Here is a 20547-nt window from a genome sequence, read left to right on the forward strand (position 1 = left end):
ATGGGGAAGAGCATGTAACGAATCTGAATTTATAATAATTTTGTCTTCAGTTCCTTCCACTGCACGCTGGTTTTTGTCTTTGGAAGCAGGTCATGAGGCAATCAGCTGTGACCCCAAGGAATTGTGGTCCACACAAGGAATTGGCAGGGGCCACATCCAGAGACACTGTACACCAGTCCACTTGAATGACGACCAATTCACAAAAAATCCCACCTTTTTATTGTGCATATGGTAACCAGGTTTGATGTGTAAAATATTGATAAGCGCAGAGGAGGGAAGAAAGGGTAGAAAAGGAATATACCAATGTGGAAGGGGGGGATAGAATAAAGCCATACCATTAGCAAATACAAGCTCATACAATGAGGTTTCCAAGATTAAAAAAGTATTGTTTTGTTTTTTACACTGAAATAACTGTACAGAGTTTGTGAAATTTGCCAGAATATTTTTTTAAGTAAAAACAAACAAAAAGCCACAAGCAAGGACTTTGGAAGACAGAGGTCGAACGGATAATTTGGGGTGGGGGTGGGGTGAAAAGCGTGAATAGACTTTTACTGTCAAGTAGCATCTATCAGAGAGCATGATGAACAGGGTGCATTACACAGAAGGACAAAGAAAGGGTGATTTAATCACAGTTTCTGGAAACTTGGATGGGTGGGAAATGAGAAGAGGCGCAAGGCAAAAGAACACTTGTTTGGTCACGTTAAAAAAATTGCCTTTAGTAATGAGCCACCATGGCTCTTCTATTTAAAGTTTTATGTACTAGGGCCTACCTGCCTGGATCTTTTTTTCTCTTTCTTTAAGAATGTTAACATATCCAGATTCTTTCTAAGTTTATGACTTGGCGGTGGTTGCTGTTAGGAGACAAGAGTTCCCTCCAAGGAATGAGGATGCCACCTTATTCTCCAAGGAGAGAATAGTTAATGGCTTCCCAGTAGGAAAAGCCGCCAATTCATCAAAGAAAACAGAACCTTTTTATTATTTCCCCCCCACAAAAAAAAACTATATTTGCCCAGTTTGGAGACAAGCCAAAGAGAGAAGTTCTTTGGGCAAAGACTAGGAGAAATCATCTTCTCAAAGGTTGCTTTGTTTCCTGGCAAATGGGTCTTCAAAAAACACAAACACAAAATACCCCCATGTTTTCCAGACACCCCCCAGCAGTCTCTGAAGTGATGCTGAAAGCATTTTAACAGTCACTCTTCCAAAGTTTAATTGTTTTGTCGTTTTCTAGAGCTGCTGAGGCAATGATGTTCTCCGTTGGATGGCAAGCTGTAGAGATCACAACATCTGTTGGGAGAGACAGAAAGCAACAAAAGGCATGGTCATCCAGTGATTTAGTAAAAAAACAAAACACAACCTCAATCTGCTTGGGTGAGTGGACGATTGTTGAAGGTAACCTGCAAAATAAACCCACAAAAGTTTGCTGCTAGCTCAGTACTCTCTGCACTTACTGGCAGTGGCTTTCCAAGGTTTCATGTAGGAATCTCTCCCATCCCTACCAGGAGATTGGGGATTGAACCTGGGACTGTTTGCATGCAAAGCAGATGTTCTAACCACTAAGCTATAATGGACCTGCCCTAATTGCTTGCCAACCTTATCTTCTAATAGTTAAGGAATTTCATTCAGTAGGATGAATTTACACTGTTCTGTTCCACTTAGAAAGGTTTTTGTGCATTTTATAGTTGTAATATTTTTTTTAATTGTATACAGTTGTACATCTACTTAAGTATCCCTCTGGATACAGAATCTTTGGGTTACGGCCACAGCAAACCCGGAAGTGTATACTTCTGGGTTTCGCCATGCACAGAAGCACTCTGTGCGTAATTTTCAGGGTGTGAACGGACCCCCAGAACGAATTAAGTTCGTATCCGGAGGGTCCACTGTATTCTACTGCGAACTGATTATGAAGCATAAGAAATCTTCTTGATTAATCAAATACAATTACTCCTTTAAAGCCAAGGACACACCCATGACAGAATTTCTGTGCCAAAGCATTCAGAAGCAAGTTCACTAGTCCTCAGTGAACCATCTTCAACACAATTCTAGAGCAACCCCTCTACAAGACATGAGACACTGGAGAGGGATGCTTGCTGGGGGGAATCCTATTTAGTCAGGTCTTCCTTTCCTAGCTAAGTAAGCAGTCCAAAATAGTTATGAGTTCACACCACTTGGGGGTAAACCACTTAAAATATTCTGGGACCTCCCACCTGTATGCCCTTGCAGCTTCTGTACAATCTCTTTCGTTTGGAGGTTCCAAATGTAAACCAGGTTGTCCTCTGAACCAGAAACGATCCACTAAATGAGGGAGAAAACAAATGTATTAAAATGGGAAGAAGGAGCAACCTCACCCCAGCCCAACTAAAATGATGCATACAGGATTTATTATTAATGAACTCTAGAGAACAGTTTAGAAGGACTGAGCATCCCTGTTTCAAAGCAAAACCATGAGTTGACTTTGCAGATTTAGGCTCAAAACCCTTTCCACAGCAGCCCAGGAAAAGAAATTCTCACCTTTCCACCAGTAACAGAGAAGTTGGCAAAGATGCAGTACTTCTCGTTCTTGTGGCCTGTGTAGGTCTTTAGGCACTGGAATATAAAAAGACCATAGAATACACCACAGAAGTCAGAGGCAGAAAAGGAAGCCCTCAAGCACATTTCCTTCATCGAGCTTTACAACAGAACATAAGAAGAGCTTAGATGCTGGATCCAGCAACCTGTGCTCACCAGTGTCAGAAACTCAGATGTGTAAGCTATTCGCCAAATGGCCCCTTAAACGTAGGTTGCAGGTGCCATTATAGTCACCTTTGGCCTTTTTTGTTTTTGTTTTTCAAGATAGCAAAGCAAAAAATGAATTGTGTATATTGTCAACGTTAATATATTTAACAATTCAGTCGGACATTTTACCAATTACAGTCATCTTTCCCTGCCCCCCCGAGATGTGAATCAATGCACAATTCACTCCAGTGAGACATTTTTAATATCACATTTTTACTTGTTTTACTTTCTTCAGTAATGTTTTACTGTGGATTGTTATTTTAATGTGCTGTAAATCACTTTGAGATTTTTTTCTTGAAAATATAAAGCGGTATAGAACTGAAAAATTACAATAATAACCTATGGCTGGAGTCTTAAAACGTTTACTAGGGAGTAGCCCTACTGAACCCAGCGAGTTATTTCTGAGTTAAAACACACAGAGATTTGGACTGTAAGAAAAAGGTGCGGGGAACCAACCAACCAACCGAAACATTTATTAAAAAGACTTCCCCTGGTAAGTAAACTGTTAAGGAAAATATCAAGACTCACCTTTCCTTTGCTGTAATCCCAAAGCTTAAGAGTGCTGGAGAAAAAGACAGGGAAATGAAGCACAATACTTTAATATCTAGGCTTCTAGGGTGTTCAGATGTTTCATACATCCTCATGCCTATCTAACGCAACTGCAGTGGTACCTCAGGTTAAGAACTTAATTCGTTCTGGAGGTCCGTTCTAAACTGAAACTGTTCTTAATCTGAGGTACCACTTTAGCTAATGGGGCCTCCTGCCGCGCAATTTCTGTTCTTATCCTGAAGCAAAGTTCTTAACCCAAGGTACTATTTCTGGATTAACGGAGTCTGTAACCTGAAGCGTCTGTAACCTGAGGTACCACTGTATCTGCTAGTTTTCAGCCTCTTCACCAAATGTCTATCATATTTTATGTCTTTACCTACAGAAGAGATTTTCTTCTCATCTAAACTTTAGAGTGACTTCTCTCTCCCATTGCCATTCATTGTATTGCCGTGGCCAATTTTCTGTGAGCTCATTGCACCTCCTCCACTCAGATATCTGTTCAACTCCCTCCTCACTAGAGTTTAATATGTTTCTGAACTCTCACAGTTCACCCTTTCAGCAACTTGCCCTCACAATCACTCTGTTCCCACAGCTACTTCTCATCTTCTAGAATGGATCCCTGGAACTGAAAAGAGTGGTCTTTTATCTTAGGTTTCAAATTGGCCAGAAGAATGAGAGCGCAATATATATGCAGAAACATATTCAAAGCTGTCAACAAGAATGAAGTCCGGATGGTTATGACTGCATACTTCTTTCTCCAAGCTGTTGTGCTAGTTTAGCTAATGTTTAAATACGCATGGCTGTGATCTAGTAAATCAGGAGGTGTAATGCCCCTGTATTTGGAAGTTTTGTTTCTTTGATAAAGCTGAGCAACCCTGCCACAATAATTAGTTATTTGCTCTGATAAAGCAGCACAACACCCCTTGACTCTTACTTGTCCAACGTTGCCGCTAGAATATATTTGCCATTGGGAGAGAACTTCACAAAAGACACAGGGGGATTGTCATCATCTGCAGCGAAGGGAAAGAGAAACCTTCATTTTCATGTGAAAGGCTATTATTGCGGGATAAGTTAGCAGGGGCCTTTGGAGCATGCACACAAAAAACTTACCAATCAGTGTTTTCAAACACTGTCCTGATGCTGTATCCCAGATTCGGCTGCAAGGTGAAGATGAAAGTCACCATTAGTAAGGCAACAAAAAACTATGATTGGGGGAGAGAGCCGAGGGGGACAACACACACATTTGGCAAAAGCAGAGGATCAGACAGTTGGTATATCCTCTGCTCTTAACTGCTGAAGTATTTGCTGGTGACCTGCTCCCTGCTTTGCTGAGCTATTCCCACCTGGCCTGAGAGGGCTCCAAACGAGTCCTGCAAGCGCTGTTGCTGCTGAAGGGGTCAGAGATCATCTTAAATGTGAGTCCTGCAGGACCTACTGTTCAGAATGCCTAGAGCAGGCATCCCCAACCTACGGCCCTCCAGATGTTTTGGCCTACAACTCCCATGATCCCTAGCTAACAGGACTAGTGGTCAGGGGTGGTGGAAATTGTAGTCTAAAACATCTGGAGGGCCGAAGGTTGGGGATGCCTGGCTTAGAGACTCGTGGGGTGGGACATGAAGGCGTCTCTGTTGAGGGTGTCAAGGTGTGTGTGTGTGTGTGTGTGTGAGAGAGAGAGAGAGAATAAGCTTTGCTGTTAATGGAATTAGGCTTTTCTATCTTTATTGTTATACCTTTTATGAATTATTTGGGTTTTCTGTTAAAAAAAAATCCTTCTATACTTATTGAAAAGTTTTCATGTATTGTTTATGACTGAATATGGTTGATTTTTTTTTGTAATTACGTAAGCTGACCTGAGCATGGTATAACTATGTAAAGATGACATATAAATAAATGATGATTATAGATGCTGCAGGGACCTTTTGCATGAAAGCTGTGTGTTCTCCTATGCACTGGGTGACAGCTCCTTTTTCTTTTTTTTATAGGTCAGAACCTGCATAATCATCAGATTAAATAATTAAAGCAATTATCACAGATCTCCCACAAACACAGCACATGTGCACACACACCTCTTAGCCTATTCTTCCAATGTTGAGGCTTAAAATTATCAATATTTAAGATACAGCCAGTCTGAGCCAGTTTAGCGGCAGGAGAACAAAAGAGCTGCCTCTTGGGGGGTTGGAGGGAGGGACTGGAAATAAAGTCAAAATTGTGGACAGAGGGACCCATTCTCTACCCATCATTCCTCGGGTGGCTGAATGCCCCCACCTCATAGACTCAGGATCTAAACCCAGCCTTCTCTCCTTCTCCCACTTACCAGAGGCCATCATAGCTGCTGGACACTATCAGGGAGCCATCACGATTAAAATGCACCTGGAGGCAAGAATTTATTATTAATTGAATTTATACTGCCACACATAAATAAACATTATTTTGGTGGCTTAGCAAGAGGCAATATTGCATCTGTGGTACAAGGCACGTTTTTCAGGAAGAAAATTCCCTAAGGTGGGTGCCAGAATGTCCCCCATACCAAGACCCAATTGAAATACACTGCTGCTCTTTAAGAGACTCTGCCAGTTTGCTGAACGTTTACTGCAGAATTTAAGGTGCAAGACATCCACCTGGAGCCAAAGACTGCTGTGGCATGGAGTGTTGTATTCCTATGGTTGGAGTAAGCATCAGGTGTAGGATTTCACATCTAGCAGGGCAAGCTTTCCTCCCCAGCTGACACTGCTGAACCATTAGCCAAACAAGGTGGTGGTGGCGGCAGCAGCAGCAGCAGCAGCAGCAGTATTTTACTCCACTTGCTCAGCCTGGAAGACCAGGAGTTCACTCGAGAAGCTTGGAATGTTACTGACAGATGGCAGGCAACTTTGTCATGGGATGGGGCGGGGGCGGGGGAGCATAAGGGACAGCCCAGCTCATCTCAACTCATCCCAAGAGGACCTACCGCTGAAACCGGGTCAGAATGGGCTGGCAAGGTTTTTAGGCACTTCCCGGTTTTGACGTCCCATATCCTCACACTCTCATCAAACTGGAGACAAAACAAAGGAATAAACTCAGAAGATTTCAGTGTTGTCTCTTAAAATTTCAACTACTTGTAAAGGAACTCCATTGACAAAATCAGGGACAAGATTTCTCTGTGGTTAATATCTTCACAAGAAACCTAGAATCAGGTTCCATCATCCCTCCTCTTTCCAAAGCAAGAAGTCACTGTTCAAGCACCTCTGTGTGAAATCAGGGCAAAGTTTATTGCACAGTTGAGATTTTACAAACAACACTACCTCTATTGCAAAAAAAGTTTTATTACCAATTTTTGTTCCTTCTCCTTGCTGTCCTGTTACACAGCCATTGCACAGAACATCCGAGTTTGAACTACAGCAGAGACAGATAGTGAAGGTTCACCCTGGGACTAAATTAACAACCGGGAGGCCTTTCCAACTGTCCTGGAGCATCACAAGCTACCTGTCCAATATAGCAGCTGCTCTATAGAGTGCACTGCAGGGACACCCAACTCACAAAAAGCAGAGATAGACAGGGCTTACTCCTGCCTTTCAGCAGGAAGCCCAGATCCAAATGGCTTGTCATCTTTATGCATTTTGGAAATTAGTGGAAATTACAGTATATGCTTTAACAGATAGCTAACACGTGAAGAGATGTAAATTCTGTAAAAGAGTGTGAGAGGAAGTTGTTGGGATCACCCGCTTCCTCAGACTGTTTTAAGAATGTGCCAATAATGCTTGTGCAGGAAAAGCTCAGCTTTCAGCTAGCCTAGTAAGGAGCAGGCACCCTGTTCTCCTTGCACCTGTTCTGCACCTGTGTAAACCTAAGGTAAGGAAATGCCTCTGCATAAGCCTGTGTGATTTATAGGCCTGTGGACTCTACCTTTGTGACTCAAATATCACAATGGTGTGTTCACTGATGAAATCAACAACAGCATATGCTTGGCCAATATTTCTCTTCTCCACCCCCTTCCCACATTAGTTGAATATCTGCCATGGCAAGAGGAAACTGTGTCCTACCAGCACCATGATGCCCTGAAATGAAACAGTTAATGCCTGCTTCAACACAGCTAGAGATTTGAGTCAGAGCTTGGCCCACCATTTTCTGTCTTATGAAAGAGATAGCAAGAGCGACCCACTGCCTCTTTTCAGCAAAAGCAAATGCTCACCGATCCTGAGACAATGAGGTTGGACTGTGGGTTGAAATTGCAGCAGAAGACATAGTTGCTGTGCCCCTTCAGGGTTTTCAAGCATTTCCCCTAAAAAGATAATAAAAACAGTAAATGGGCCAGAGCTCCATATTCTTAGGACTGGCTGCACAGTGAGGAATGTAGCACCATATGGTGCAGACACCAGAGATAACACACACTGGACTGGGACTCAAGTTTAAAACGCTCAGCTATTGGGTGGGAGAGAACCAGTGTCAGCTCACCTGGAGACAAAGCTACATCTGCAGGATGTCCTGGTTCCCTGCTCCCCATCCCCCAATGTTAAGTGACCACAGCACCATTAGTGGAATGAACCACTAACAGGTTTAACAGGTCAACAATGAGCTAGCAATGCAGGAAGGGAATTCCTATATCTCCCCTTCAAAAAGTTAACCAAAAAGGGAACTGCATTTAAAAACTATTCAGCCTGCAAAACAACCATTAAGACAAACTCACAAATCTTGGCCTTAAAAAAATGCTTTGCTATCCATGCACATTTCAATGAAAATATGTACACTACAGCTCTAAAAGTTTAGCCAACACAAACTTCTTTTTGTTGTCAGGAACATAAATATCCACGAGAAGGAAAATGTTTGTTAAATTTTCCATAGCAATTTAAGATATTTAAAGACTATATATCTGGTGGCTGGGTCCACATTAAGGGGTGAAGGTATTTGTTTATAGTTTGGACTGTTAATAATAATAATCCACACACAAAAAGGATTATATTACTGCCTAAAATGGTTCTCTGACATTGTCTGAATTATCAGGACGGATCCCTTAAAGATTTATTTTAACCACACAGGTAGTTTTTTATGTATTCGTTATGCACAGACTGCTGGCAACATTTTGTAAAATGAACAGGATACAAATTGAGGTAAATTTATTTTGGACTTTTAATCTAACCTTTTAACAACCAAGAGCAGACTCAGTTCAATGGACAGAAAAACCTAGAAGTCCTGATAAAGCTGAGTTTGTGATTCAGTGCCATGAAAAGTCAGAAGTGAGTTTAGCTGGATCAGGAGACCATTATAGATAATAGAATCCAGTTAAGGCTCTCCAAGATGGCTGGGTGGTAAGCAAAACAAGTAGGGGATGCAATTACAAGCTTCTTACCGAGCTCACGTCCCAGATTTTGAGAGTTTTGTCATCTGAAGCAGATACAAGAAGGTTTGAATCGGATGACCAAGCAACATCAGAGATTCCCTGCAACAGATAATGTTTAGTTTTTTACAAAAAGTCATTCACCTGTTTTTAACTGATAAACTATGTAATTTACAAAGAATGAGGTGGTTACAAATGCAGGCTGTAAATAGGATAATATTTCTAAATGCTCCCTCTAGCAAAAAAAAAACAAAACCCTCCCTCCAAGCAGCAGAGCATAACAGAAACAAAAAAAAAGGGTTAGCCAAATAACTCCTTCGCTCTCATGTACTATTTTGCAATGAACTTTTCTCATGTTCTAGCAGGCAGAAAAACCAAACAACCCAAGCAACAGAAATGGTTAATGATCTACTCCTGAAGTGAGCAACTGTTGTAACCTATTCCCCATGCCCCCATAGGCTAAATCCCTCCAGGCAAGAAGATGGTTAAAAATCCCCAGCCACCGATTCCTTATTTGCATAGGCAGAAGCCGCTGTTACATCTTGAGGCACTTGTCCAGTTAACTCTGCAACAAACACTTCAACCAGCCCCCTTATTAATTGGGAGGTACTCACCAGCTTGTGGCCAGATATGGTTTTCTCAAATTTGCCATCATAGGCACCCCAGATTTTTATAAGCTTATCAGCCGCTAAAAGAAAAAAGAGAATCCACCAACAAAAATTATTTTAGGCACCTTGACCCTGCAACGCGGGGGTGGGGAGGCATGCAGGTATTTTTGAACTCTGATTATACTCTTTTTTGCCCTCTTTTTAGAGAAGATGGGGGTTATAAAGATGCATTTGTTTAAGTGAATACATAAATACAGCCCACCAACATATGATAGAAGCAGAAGAATTTTCACGCCTCTCACATCTGAGTAGGAAACTGTGCAAATGTACTTGACTTGCACAAGGCATATAATTCAGTTTCAAATGCAGACTGTAAATAGGATATTTATAAATGCTCCCTCTAGCAAAAACCCAAAAAACCCTCCCTCCCTTAGTTTTCATAGTGTACAGGAAGTCCCAAGTGCGAAATTAGCGATGGTAAGAACCATCTAAAAAGGGACATTCACTCTGGGAGAGCATCTGCTCCGCTTGCAGAAGGTTCCAGGTTCAATACTTGGCAAACTGAGGTAGAGTTGGAAAATAACCCCCCACTTGAAATCCTGGAGATCTGCTGCCAGTCAGTATTGATGGTATCCTGACCTGAATGGACCAATGGTCTGACCATGTATAAGGCAGCTTCCCACCTTCTCGGACAGGAGAGAATGCCTAATCTTTGCCCCAAGAATGAAAAATCTAAAAAAAACAAAGAGGGTTTGGCTCTTGCTTGATGAATGTGCTAACACAATGAACACTAGATTTCTTGAACTGGGAAACAGCCCTAGAAATAAATGTGAATAGGAGTCAGGAAAGGATCCCGCTTGACCATGTCAGAATGGATACTTACAAGAACTGGCCAGCCACTCCCCATTGGGACTGAATTTCACTGATGAGACAGCTTTTGTGTGTCCTGCCAGTGTGAACTTCAGGGCATAGTTTGGTTTTACAGGGGCAGGCTGAGAAAAGAAAAGAAAACCACAAGAGATGCTTCAAGAACAGCCCTACAAAATTTGCATGACTCTCTGAGCCTGACTTAGCATGCTGTGGTCTGTCAGGTGGCCTGCCATGGCACCTGTCCCAGGCAGGCAGGATCCAAACCCAACAGGTATTCAGGAAACAGTCAGAAATACTCAAAGATAAGGGAGCCCAAGATGGATGGGGGCCGGACCTAATCAAAATGATCAATTTTAGTTTGACCTCTAACAACCCTTCTGTGTTGTGTTAGATCAGGCTACCTCAAACTCAGCCCTCCAGATGTTTTGAGACTACAATTACCATCATCCCTGACCACTGGTCCTGCTAGTTAGGGATCATGTGAGTTGTAGGCCAAAAACATCTGGAGGGCCAAGTTTGAGGAAGCCTGTGTTAGATGCTTGGAAAGAGCTGGATCAGAACTTTCCCTTGCAATCCCTTTTGATACTTTCCAAAGGGAGGCAATCTATAAGCAGGCAACAGTAAACAGTATGGCAGTTAGATCCTTATGAATGAATCTAGATCTGCCTCTAGTGACAGAAGAGTCGGAGCTGGGTTTGGGCTCTTAACTGAACAGTATCCAACAAACATGCCCCATAAAATCAGGTCCACACACAAGAGTTTACCATCCTCAGACTATTTGAACTTGCAGACAGAATTACAGCCCAGAAGCCCTGACACACACCTTGCTCTGATTGGTTGAAGAGGAGGGTGTTGATTGTGTTTTGGTTGATTCTGAATCTGGCTTCTTCTCTTCCGTTGCCATGGCTATGAAAACTAGCAAGCCAGGATCTGGGCACTTCACAGGATGGAAGTGCAAGCCAATTCAAAGGAGGGTGTCTCCTACAAGAAAACAGGGAGAAAATAATTGTTTTCCAAACTTAAGGCAGCCAAGGCACACATCACACACACAAACCCCGAATTAAAACTAGAAGCCCATTGCACCAATACACCTTCAACCCACATGAGTCCTGCTGGATCAGACCACAGCCTACCTCATCCTGCAACAGCCTTCCCATTTGCTCACCAGCACCTGATATTCCAAGGTGGAGCATCTTTGAACATAGAGGTTCAATCATGCCCAATGACAAATTTTAAAGCTTCTTAAAGCCATTATCACACTTTGTAGCGACCATCTCTTGGACTGTGATGGCAGTCTCCTAAAGCTGATGTTATAAATTCTTTAGTGTTTGTGTAAGCGCTGACTGGAGAGGCAGGAGAAAAATTAGGGGTTGGTTTTTAAGCCCTACCCCAGAGCTTTGTTCTTCAACACTTGCTCTCCTGTTCGGCACTTGCTTTTCCCAAAAATAACTTCCAGAGGGGTAGCTGCAGTAGACTGTGGCAGCAAAGACAAAAAAGAAACCATTGTCTCTATTCGGACCCAAACACAGCATATGCAGCGATCTACTACCAGGACCCTTCTGCATGCTACACCTAGTCCCTGCACAAGGGAGTCACTGGCACAAATCTGACATCAGAAAAAGGCAGTATTAAAAGACAGTAGTACATTTCAATCTGAAAAGACACTATGCCACTGATCTTAAGGTGACCAGACCTAAGCAAAGCAATTTCAAAGGCAGGGTCCAGAGAGAAACAACTGAGGTCAAATCTATTCTATACATTTAAAACCCATAGCTTCCCCCAAAGAATCCTGGGAACTGTAGTATGTCAAGGGTGCTGGGAATTGCAGCTCTGTGAAGGGGTAAATGACAGTTCCCGTGATTTCTCTGGGGAAAGCTACATGCTTTAACAGTACGGACGTGATCTATGATTCATCAAGAAGTTCGCGTCTATTCATTTGGATCTGAACAGAAGCAATGGTTTCCTTTCCCACTGCAACTGTTAATTAATTCAGCACTGCCCAGTTGCTACGGCAGAGAGTCACTCAGCTTATTTTGCATATATTATAAATCTTAACTGAATTAAGACACTTCATTGTTTTTCCCCATTAAACGTATTTTCCATTTGAAATTTTTAAAACAGAAAGCTGGTAAAGCTTGCCTCCCATTCCACATCTGTGCAAATCTGCAAAAAGTAATACAAACTGTCATGTATAAGTTGTTGTTAAACTGGGAAGTCAGACCCTCAAACATGCAAGGTCTGGGTGATTTAAGAAATCAAGTCTTCTGGGTTTGCAATACCAACAAATGCTAATAGTAAGATTCAGAAATGAAATGAAATTAAGAGTTTGGGAGTTTAAAGGTCAGCCCGCAAACCAGCTAGGGAGAAATCCCATCTTCTATGTCTGAGACTCCAAAGAAGTCTGATAAAATGCTGCACTCATATTCTAGGAAATTTGAGCTGTTACTGCAGAGGGAACCGTCTCACTGCAGCATTGCTACAGGTGTGCTTTCACCAAATATAGCAGGACTCTTGCCTCCAGGTGTAGTACAGGCAATGTATTATATTACACACACACAGACCGTCATGTCACATTAAGCCACAGTTTTAAAACAACTTATGGTTTATCCAGAATGAGAAGGGTGCCAGCACTCACTTCTCAAAAGAAATTCAACCTTGTTCTCATGTATCAAAGGCAAAACAAGGTAGAGTTGGCCTTGCTGTGCTGCCCAGATCTGGACTCTTGCTTTTGCTTCCGCCAAACAAACCACAAGTGGTAAGCCAAGAACAAACCTTGGTTAATGCCATGGCTTGTTTGAAGGAAACACATCACAAGTTGAGGTTCAGAAGGCACAGGAAAACAGAAAGCTGTCCTAAACAAAGTCAAATGAACCCTTGTGTTCATCTAGCCCAGTGTTTCCCAACCTTTTTTGGGCAAAGGCACACTTGTTTCATGAAAAAAATCTCGAGGCACACCACCATGCCAGATGGGGAAAGGTCACTTTTTACTTATGTAAAAAAAAATTAAAATAATAGTAACAGCATAGAAGGTAATGGTTAGGCTAGCATCCCTCTTCCAAATATGCTAGGTTTTTATTTGCAGGGACTGTTCTACATGGGAAGGGGAAAGGAAAGTTAATAGAAGGAAAGGCGGGTGGGAGAGAAAGAGAAAGAAAGAGGGAGGGAAGGGGGAAGAGAAGTGGAAAGGAGGAAGACCGAGGCGGGGGAGAAGTGTCTGGAGAGTTGCTCCGAAGTTTGGGGGGCCGCGGGGGTGGGTGCGCGTCCCAGGAGGCGGAGGCCAGCCCGGGCTGGGAGCCGCGCCGCGGCCTGGGGGCGGAAGGCGGACCGCGGCTCCTAGGATGTGGAAAGGGGACGGCGGCGCAGGGGGAGGAGACCCGCACGGCTAGGGCAGCGCGCAGGGGGAGGGGAGCGGGCCGGAGGCGGGTGAGGGGGGCCGCGATCCCGCGCGCCGCGAACATGGCCTCCTTCCCCGCGGGCCCCGCCGAGCCCCCCGGCCGGGGAGGACGGCGCGCCCCCGCCGCCGGAGGAGAGCAGAGGCAGGAGGAGGAGGACGAAGGCGCTGCCGAGCAGGCGCGCCAACTTCTGCCAACTTCGGCGCCCGCCCCGTCGCCGCAGGCTCCTCCCGGCCGAGAGCCAGAGGACGGCGGCGAAGCAGGAGGAGGAGGATTGGGTTTGGCAACGGCTGCTGCGTCCTCTCCAAGCGCGGGGCTGGCCTCCGCCGTGCCCGATCCTCCGCGCTCGCCGCGCTTCTCGGCGGAGCAGGTCTTGTGCGTGTGCGAGGTGCTGCTGCAGGCGGGCAACCCCGGCCGGCTGGGCCGCTTCCTGGGCTCGCTGCCACCCGACGCCGAGGCGCCGTGCCTGGAGGCGCAGGCGAGCGAGAGCCTGGCCAAGGCGCGCGCGCTGCTGGCCTTCCAGCGCGGCGACTTCGCCGAGCTCTACCGCCTGGTGCAGAGCCGGCGATGGGATGTGGGAGGGAGCTCGCTCGCCGCCCCGCGTGTGCCTATGTGGGGCACGTTACAGCCCCGTGACGTCAGCGCCACGCAGGCAGCCAGGCAGGCAGACGGCGAGAGCCCCGCGCTGGGCGGCCTCTCCTCGCTGCTGCCGCCCCGCCTCTCGCCGCCCGACTCGCCCGCCTCCCTCCCACGGCACACCAGGCAACGTCTCGCGGCACACTAGTGTGCCGCGGAACACCGGTTGGGAAACACTGATCTAGCCCACTACTGTCTGCACTAACTGGCAGCAGCTCTTTAAGGTTTCAAGCAGGGAGTCTCTCCTGCAGAAGGTGGGCAGGAAGAGGAGCCACTAGGAAAGGAGGGATGATAGACTAGGTGGGCCTGGCAACAGGGATCTCCTTAAGTTCTTACTGCTACTGTGGGTGCAGGTAATGATGGATGGTATGGAGGAGGAGGAAGAGCGTTAGCACTACTGCTGGCACTGCTTTAATACCATCATTAAATAATTCAATGGATAGGTGGGAGTAACATTATTACTAGGAGCATTATCACGATCACAAACAATAATCACAACAATTAGTAGCAAAATTATTACTAAGAGCATTACTGCTACGCTAATACAGGCACACACACACCCCACCTTACACATGACCAACTTGACCGCGTATACGCACAGAGCCAGGAAATAAACAAATAGATGGTGGGACAGAACTGGAGAGTTTTTGTGGCTCGCAACAAGACCCTCTCAGTAGCTCAAAAAGGACCTCAGTGAGGGCAGAAGAAGCCCCAGAGAGACAAGAAGTGCAGGGGGTACAGTAGTGCAGCCGCCGCCGCCGCTTTTTCACGTGTCCTCCAGCTTCCAGACAGCCCCAAAGCTTCAACTCTAGTTGAAGAGAGTATTGTGTGGAGTGTGTGTGGGAGAGAGAACTGGAGAGTGGGGGGGGGCAGGCAATTAGAGGCTTTTTAGAGGGTACTTTCCCCCCCCCATGTGATTTTCGCTTATGCACGCAGGGGCCCAGAACGTAATTCCCACTTAAGTTGGTGGGGATGCCTGTAACACAAACAGCTATAGGCATACCACAGAAATATTGCAGGTTCTGTCCAAGATTACCACAATAAAGCAAACATCACAATAAAGCAAGTCACACAAATTTGTTGTTTTCTCAGTGCATATAAAAGCTATACTCACTCTTGGGAAATTATATATAATGATTTTTTTTAATGTTTAAGATATTTGTTAAAAAACTAGAAGCTTTTCTGTTAGGTATTTTAGGACAAGAATTGCCAAAAAACCCCGGAACCTATTTATGTATGCTACAACAGCGGCAAGAATCTTAATAGCTCAAAACTGGAAGACTGGAGAAGTGCCATCAAAAGCACAATGGCAAGAAAAGTTGACGAGCTATGCAGAAATAGCAAAGTTAACGGACAAATTGCATGAAAAGGACAATAGTGACTTTGAAAAAGAATGGGAACCTTTTACAATATATTTGCAGAAACAACAAGAAATTATTATTATTATTATTATTATTATTATTATTATTATTATTAGAAAATATATACCGCCCTATACCTGGAGGTCTCAGGGCGGTTTGCAAAAAAGATCAGAATATATAAAATCAAAATAAAGTAACCCAATAATAACCCCCATCAATCACTATGTCATCGTTTATGTATTATTCTTATTACTCATCTGGTATTTTAGTTGGTTAGTCTTAGTCTCTCTCTCTCTCTCTCTCTCTCACACACACACAGCCTACATTCTTTTTCTGTTTATTACATTTCTATACCGTCCTTCACCTGGCAGATCTCAGGGCAGTTCACAGCACAAAAACACAAAATACACAATGAGAATGTGAATAAAACCAACCAACCAACCAACCTCTCCCCTTCCCTCAGGTAGATTGCCTCTGCCCACGGAGGCTCCCTCCCTCCTTCATTCTGACATGATTCAACAGACCTTCAGTTTCTGATCAGCACAATTCAATCGTCTCGTTGGCTGGATTTAAATAAACATTTACAACTTTATTTACAGAGAATAAGAAGTTTAACAATATGACAACATATTACAGTATACAAACAGCAGAATGTATCATTTGATGTAACAAACCAGAAATGGAGTTGAGGAAAGTGAACACGGAAGGGGGGAAATTGGAAAATGTATGTTTAGTAATGTTATTGGACATTTGTTAAGAGAAAAGAAACTTAATAAAAATCATTTTTTTTTAAAAAAAAATGTTCACTATACTGAGGTCCAGTGATTCTCAACCTTTTTGAGTCCATGGCTCCCTTGCAGATTCCCTGTAGGAATCACATACACTGGGGTTCCATTACAAGACACACGTAAGTGGGGATTCCTCGTTCCGCCCGCCGTCCCTCCCCAGCACATTCAGTCCCACCCCCTTTTTGCACCCTTGCTGCTATTACCCAAGTACAGGCTCGAGAGTAAACTAAATGCCTTACAGTTGCCTCCATCTCTGCCCCATTTTGATGAGCTGAAAAAACTGAGGTAAAGGAATAATGATCAAACCTACCAAGTGGGCTGGGGCAACCTCAGAACTTCAAATTCACCACTCAGCTATGAAGCTCCCTGGCTGCGAACTTGGGGACCAGTCACTGCCTCTCAGCCAGACCTACGTGACAAGGTTGATGTGCAGACAGAATAGGGAGGTGGGCAGAAAGCTCCCTGTAGAAAAGATGGGATATCATTGTGATAAAACACAATAGCTCTAAACACAACTGAGCAGGAAGTTTTCCTGCACATTCCCCTTTCAAATCAACAGGAACCCAAGCAACGCTGCTGCTCTGCAAAGTGCAATAAAATGACGTATACCAGTACTAGTAGTTCCTTAGCAGCCTCATTATGAAAATTGGATTTTATTCAACAGTAGTTCTATCCAACAGTAGGACCACTGGGATTAACAGACATAGAATCATGGAACTGTAGTTGGAAGGGACACCAAGGATCATCTAGTCCAATTCCCTGCAATGCAGAAATCACAGCTCACAAATCCCAGGCAGATAAGTCATCAGCAGTGTGATCCTATGTATATGTAGTCCAAAGTAAGCTTCATGTACCATCAAAAGAACAATGGCAAGAAAAGTTGATGAATTATGCAGAGTTAGCAAAGTTAACGGACAAACTGCATGAAAAGGACAACAGTGATTTTTAAAAAGAATGGGAACCTTTTACAAAATATTTGCAGAAACAACAAAAAATATGGACTTGTTGGCAGGATTTAAATAAACATTTACAATCTTATTTACAGAGAACAAGTCAATAGGGAGGGGGAAATTGGAAAAGGAATGTTTAGTTAGGATATTGGATATTTGTTATGAGAAAAAATCAATAAAAATTATTTAAAAAACAAAATAAGCTTTATGGTATGGAACAGACTACTTGGGAAGGTGGTGGACTCTCCTTTGTTGGAGGTTTTTAAACAGAAGTTGTATGGCCTTCCAACTCCGAATCCAATTTTATGATTCTATTATTTCCTCTCAGCCTAACCTACCTTACAGTACTGTTGTGAGAATAAAGGGAGGGGAGGACAACATAGACCTCAGCATGAAAGGACCCAGTAGGACTCCATGATTCTGTTTCCACATGGTCCAACTTTTCTTCCTAATTGTCCAATATTCAATTGGGTGAGGGGTTAGAATTCTCTAATTTCCTTCTTTCTTTTGGGGTCCCTCAAGGATTCATTACCAGTCCTCAGCTCTCCTCCCTCCACAACCTGTGCCTGCGGGACTTCATCAAACCCAACCCAGGGAACCCCCCTCCACGCTGCTGAATCCCCTTCCTCTGCAAGGAAAGGGCAGGGGAGCCACTGCGCACTCTGCATATGATTAACTTAGACCCACTCACGGCAATGGGTCTGCTCTGAGCAGATCCTCGTGGGATGCAACCCACTATTACTATTGGGGGCTCTACTTAACAGCCCCCTCTTAAAGCATGCCGGCATCCATGACCTCATCGCCATACCTGTGCCACCACCGGGAGCGTTATTACTTCTGGAGGCGCCAAGCAGCAGCCTCACCGGGAGCTTCGCCACGCGTGTGGTGGCACTCACTACCCAGCATTCTCGCGAGGGACATCCTCGCCATCGGTGGCACTACTTAGAAGAGTAGCCCGAGCATCGTGGCCACCGGGAAGCCTAACCGTGGTGGCCCATAAGGAGCAGCGGCAGGAAGGACGGCGGGAGAAGCGTGCAGGGGCGCCAGCGTGCATCTCCCCACCCCGAAGGAATCGCTACTGGGCTCCAGCAGGAGAAGCTCTCCCCCCCCCCCGCGCGTGCGCTTTTCCCGCGAGGAAGCGAGGGATGGGCGGAGGGTGCGGGCCCAGACTCTCCCCCCGCTTCCCCAGCCCCCTTCCCCGGCCCCCTCCTCTCCTCAGCGATCCGGTTCCTCTCTCCGCGAACGAGGCGGAGGTGCCGCCGCCGCCGCTTTTCTCCTCACAAGTCGAACTCACCTTAAGGCGCGGCTAGATGCGCCGCTTTCTCCGCCGCCGCCTTCACCACAGCGCTCGGCGGGAGAAGCAGCAGCAGCAGAAGCCGCGGCAGCAGCTCTCTCTTGAGGAGGAGGGCCTCGCGCAGGCGCACTAAACGGACCCGGCTGGGAAAAAGCGACGCACCACTCACGGCACCCGCGCTGGCTTCAGCTCGAGGGAAAGAGACGGTAGCAGCGGCAGCGGCGGCAGCCCAGGCGCATGCGCTCTACGCACCTACCACGGGCCGGCTTTGCCGCGATGACGTTATCAAACTACAATTCCCATCGACCCGCCCCTTACGCGCAGCGACCAAGGCGTGAAGGGAGTTGCAGTCCAGGGAGGGAGGCCCCACCCTTAAAGGTATAGTGTCCGCAAAGGGACAATGATCTTTTTTTCCAAAAACGGACGAAGCCCACCTTAAAAAGGGGCGGGGATTAGAAGGGCGAGGAGAGCAGGATGCCCTGATCGCGCCTGCTACGGAGCGCCGAGAGGAACCAAAAAAGGCAGGCGGCGTGGATGGGAACGCGGACGCCAAACGCCTTAAAGGGGAGCGACGTCTTTGTTCGCCGCCTGAATGTGCGAATGGGTTGGAAGCAGGCAAAAAAAAAAAAAAGACACGTGTCGGTCCTTCTCAGGGCAGGGGCTGAATTAGAAGCGGCGAGGCTTGTATAACTGAGCGAGGCAGAATAAGTTTTCCTTACCTTTATATATTGCATAAAGTATTCATTATTTTGCATCAGTGTTAAGAGTTAAAATTTCACACCCACACCTAACCATTTGTATGCTATGAATGAGTGAGTGAGTGAGTGAGTGAATGAATAAATAAATGAATAAATAAATGCATTCCTGCACCTCAAGATAATAGTTCATGTGTGTGATCTAGTAGTAGACTGTAGCCCAGAGTGGTGTGCATGCCACAATATTATCCTGCTTTGCAGACAATTATTGTCTTCCAGCAGCATCTTAAAAAGCAGAGACATCACCTTACCAACAAAGGTCCGTATAGTTAAAGCCATGGTTTTCCCAGTAGTGATGTATGGAAGTGAGAGCTGGACCATCAAGAAGGCTGATCTCCGAAGAATTGATGCTTTTGAATTATGGTGCTGGAGGAGACTCTCGAGAGTCCCATGGACTGCAAGAAGATCAAACGTATCCATTCTGAAGGAAATCAGCCCTGAGTGCTCACTGGAAGGACAGATTGTGAAGCTGAGGCTCCAATAGGTTGGCCACCTCATGAGAAGAGAAGACTCCCTGGAAAAGACCCTGATGCTGGGAAAGATGGAGGGCACAAGGAGAAGGGGACGACAGAGGACGAGATGGTTGGACAGTGTTCTCGAAGCTACAAACATGAGTCTGACCAAACTGTGGGAGGCTGTGGAAGACAGGAGTGCCTGGCGTGCTCTGGTCCATGGGGTCACAAAGAGTCAGACACGACTAAACGACTAAACAACAAATTGTCTTCCAGAATGACTCACATCAATTAAAGACACAGGGAGAGAAGCTTTTTTACACATGTATAGAACCTGAGCCTACGATGGAGGGGCTCATAGCATTAGCATCCAAAGAGGGTTTTGCTTCTCCCATAGCCACAAACTGGTATACCCAGACAAAGATCAGGCTGTGTCTCCCACATGGCTTATTTGGTTCTAGCTTCTGGCTCACACACCTCAGCCAGGCTTTTGTTTTTCAAACTACCTCTGGCACAGAGCCACTTCCTTTGTTACCTTAATGACCCATACTTTGAGGGCCTTTACATACCAAGAATTATGGTGCTGGAGGAGACTCTTGAGAGTCCCATGGACTGCAAGAAGATCAAACCTATCCATTCTTAAGGAAATCAGCCCTGAGTGCTCACTGGAAGGACAGATCATGAAGCTGAGGCTCCAATACTTTGGCCACCTCATGAGAAGACTCCCTGGAAAAGACCCTGATGCTGGGAAAGATGGAGGGCACAAGGAGAAGGGGACGACAGAGGATGAGATGGTTGGACAGTGTTCT

At 45.2% G+C, this 20547-nt stretch overlaps 1 protein-coding gene across 3 annotated transcripts; it reads right to left on the reverse strand.

Moving 5' to 3' along the window:
* Positions 1-196: 196 nt before the first annotated feature.
* On the reverse strand, positions 197-18773 carry WDR5 (WD repeat domain 5). Of its 3 annotated transcripts, none has more exons than XM_082207951.1 (14): positions 18532-18773; positions 10934-11091; positions 10124-10232; positions 9247-9320; positions 8645-8734; positions 7490-7579; positions 6269-6352; positions 5636-5691; positions 4432-4478; positions 4256-4331; positions 3301-3334; positions 2509-2583; positions 2205-2292; positions 197-1284 (listed from the first exon to the last, which is right to left on the reverse strand). In XM_082207951.1, exons 2-14 carry the CDS (start codon positions 11012-11014, stop codon positions 1184-1186), a joined length of 1005 nt encoding a protein of 334 aa, XP_082064077.1. In that variant the 5' UTR covers positions 11015-11091; positions 18532-18773; the 3' UTR covers positions 197-1183. The 3 variants fall into 3 exon arrangements, with proteins under 3 accessions (XP_082064077.1, XP_082064076.1, XP_082064078.1); XM_082207950.1 differs by lacking the exon at positions 18532-18773 and adding an exon at positions 16598-16769; XM_082207952.1 differs by lacking the exon at positions 18532-18773 and adding an exon at positions 16594-16769.
* Positions 18774-20547: the final 1774 nt, after the last annotated feature.

This window comes from Podarcis vaucheri (assembly GCF_965113315.1).
Source record: "Podarcis vaucheri genome assembly, chromosome: Z".
NCBI classification, from domain to species: Eukaryota; Metazoa; Chordata; class Lepidosauria; order Squamata; family Lacertidae; genus Podarcis; species Podarcis vaucheri.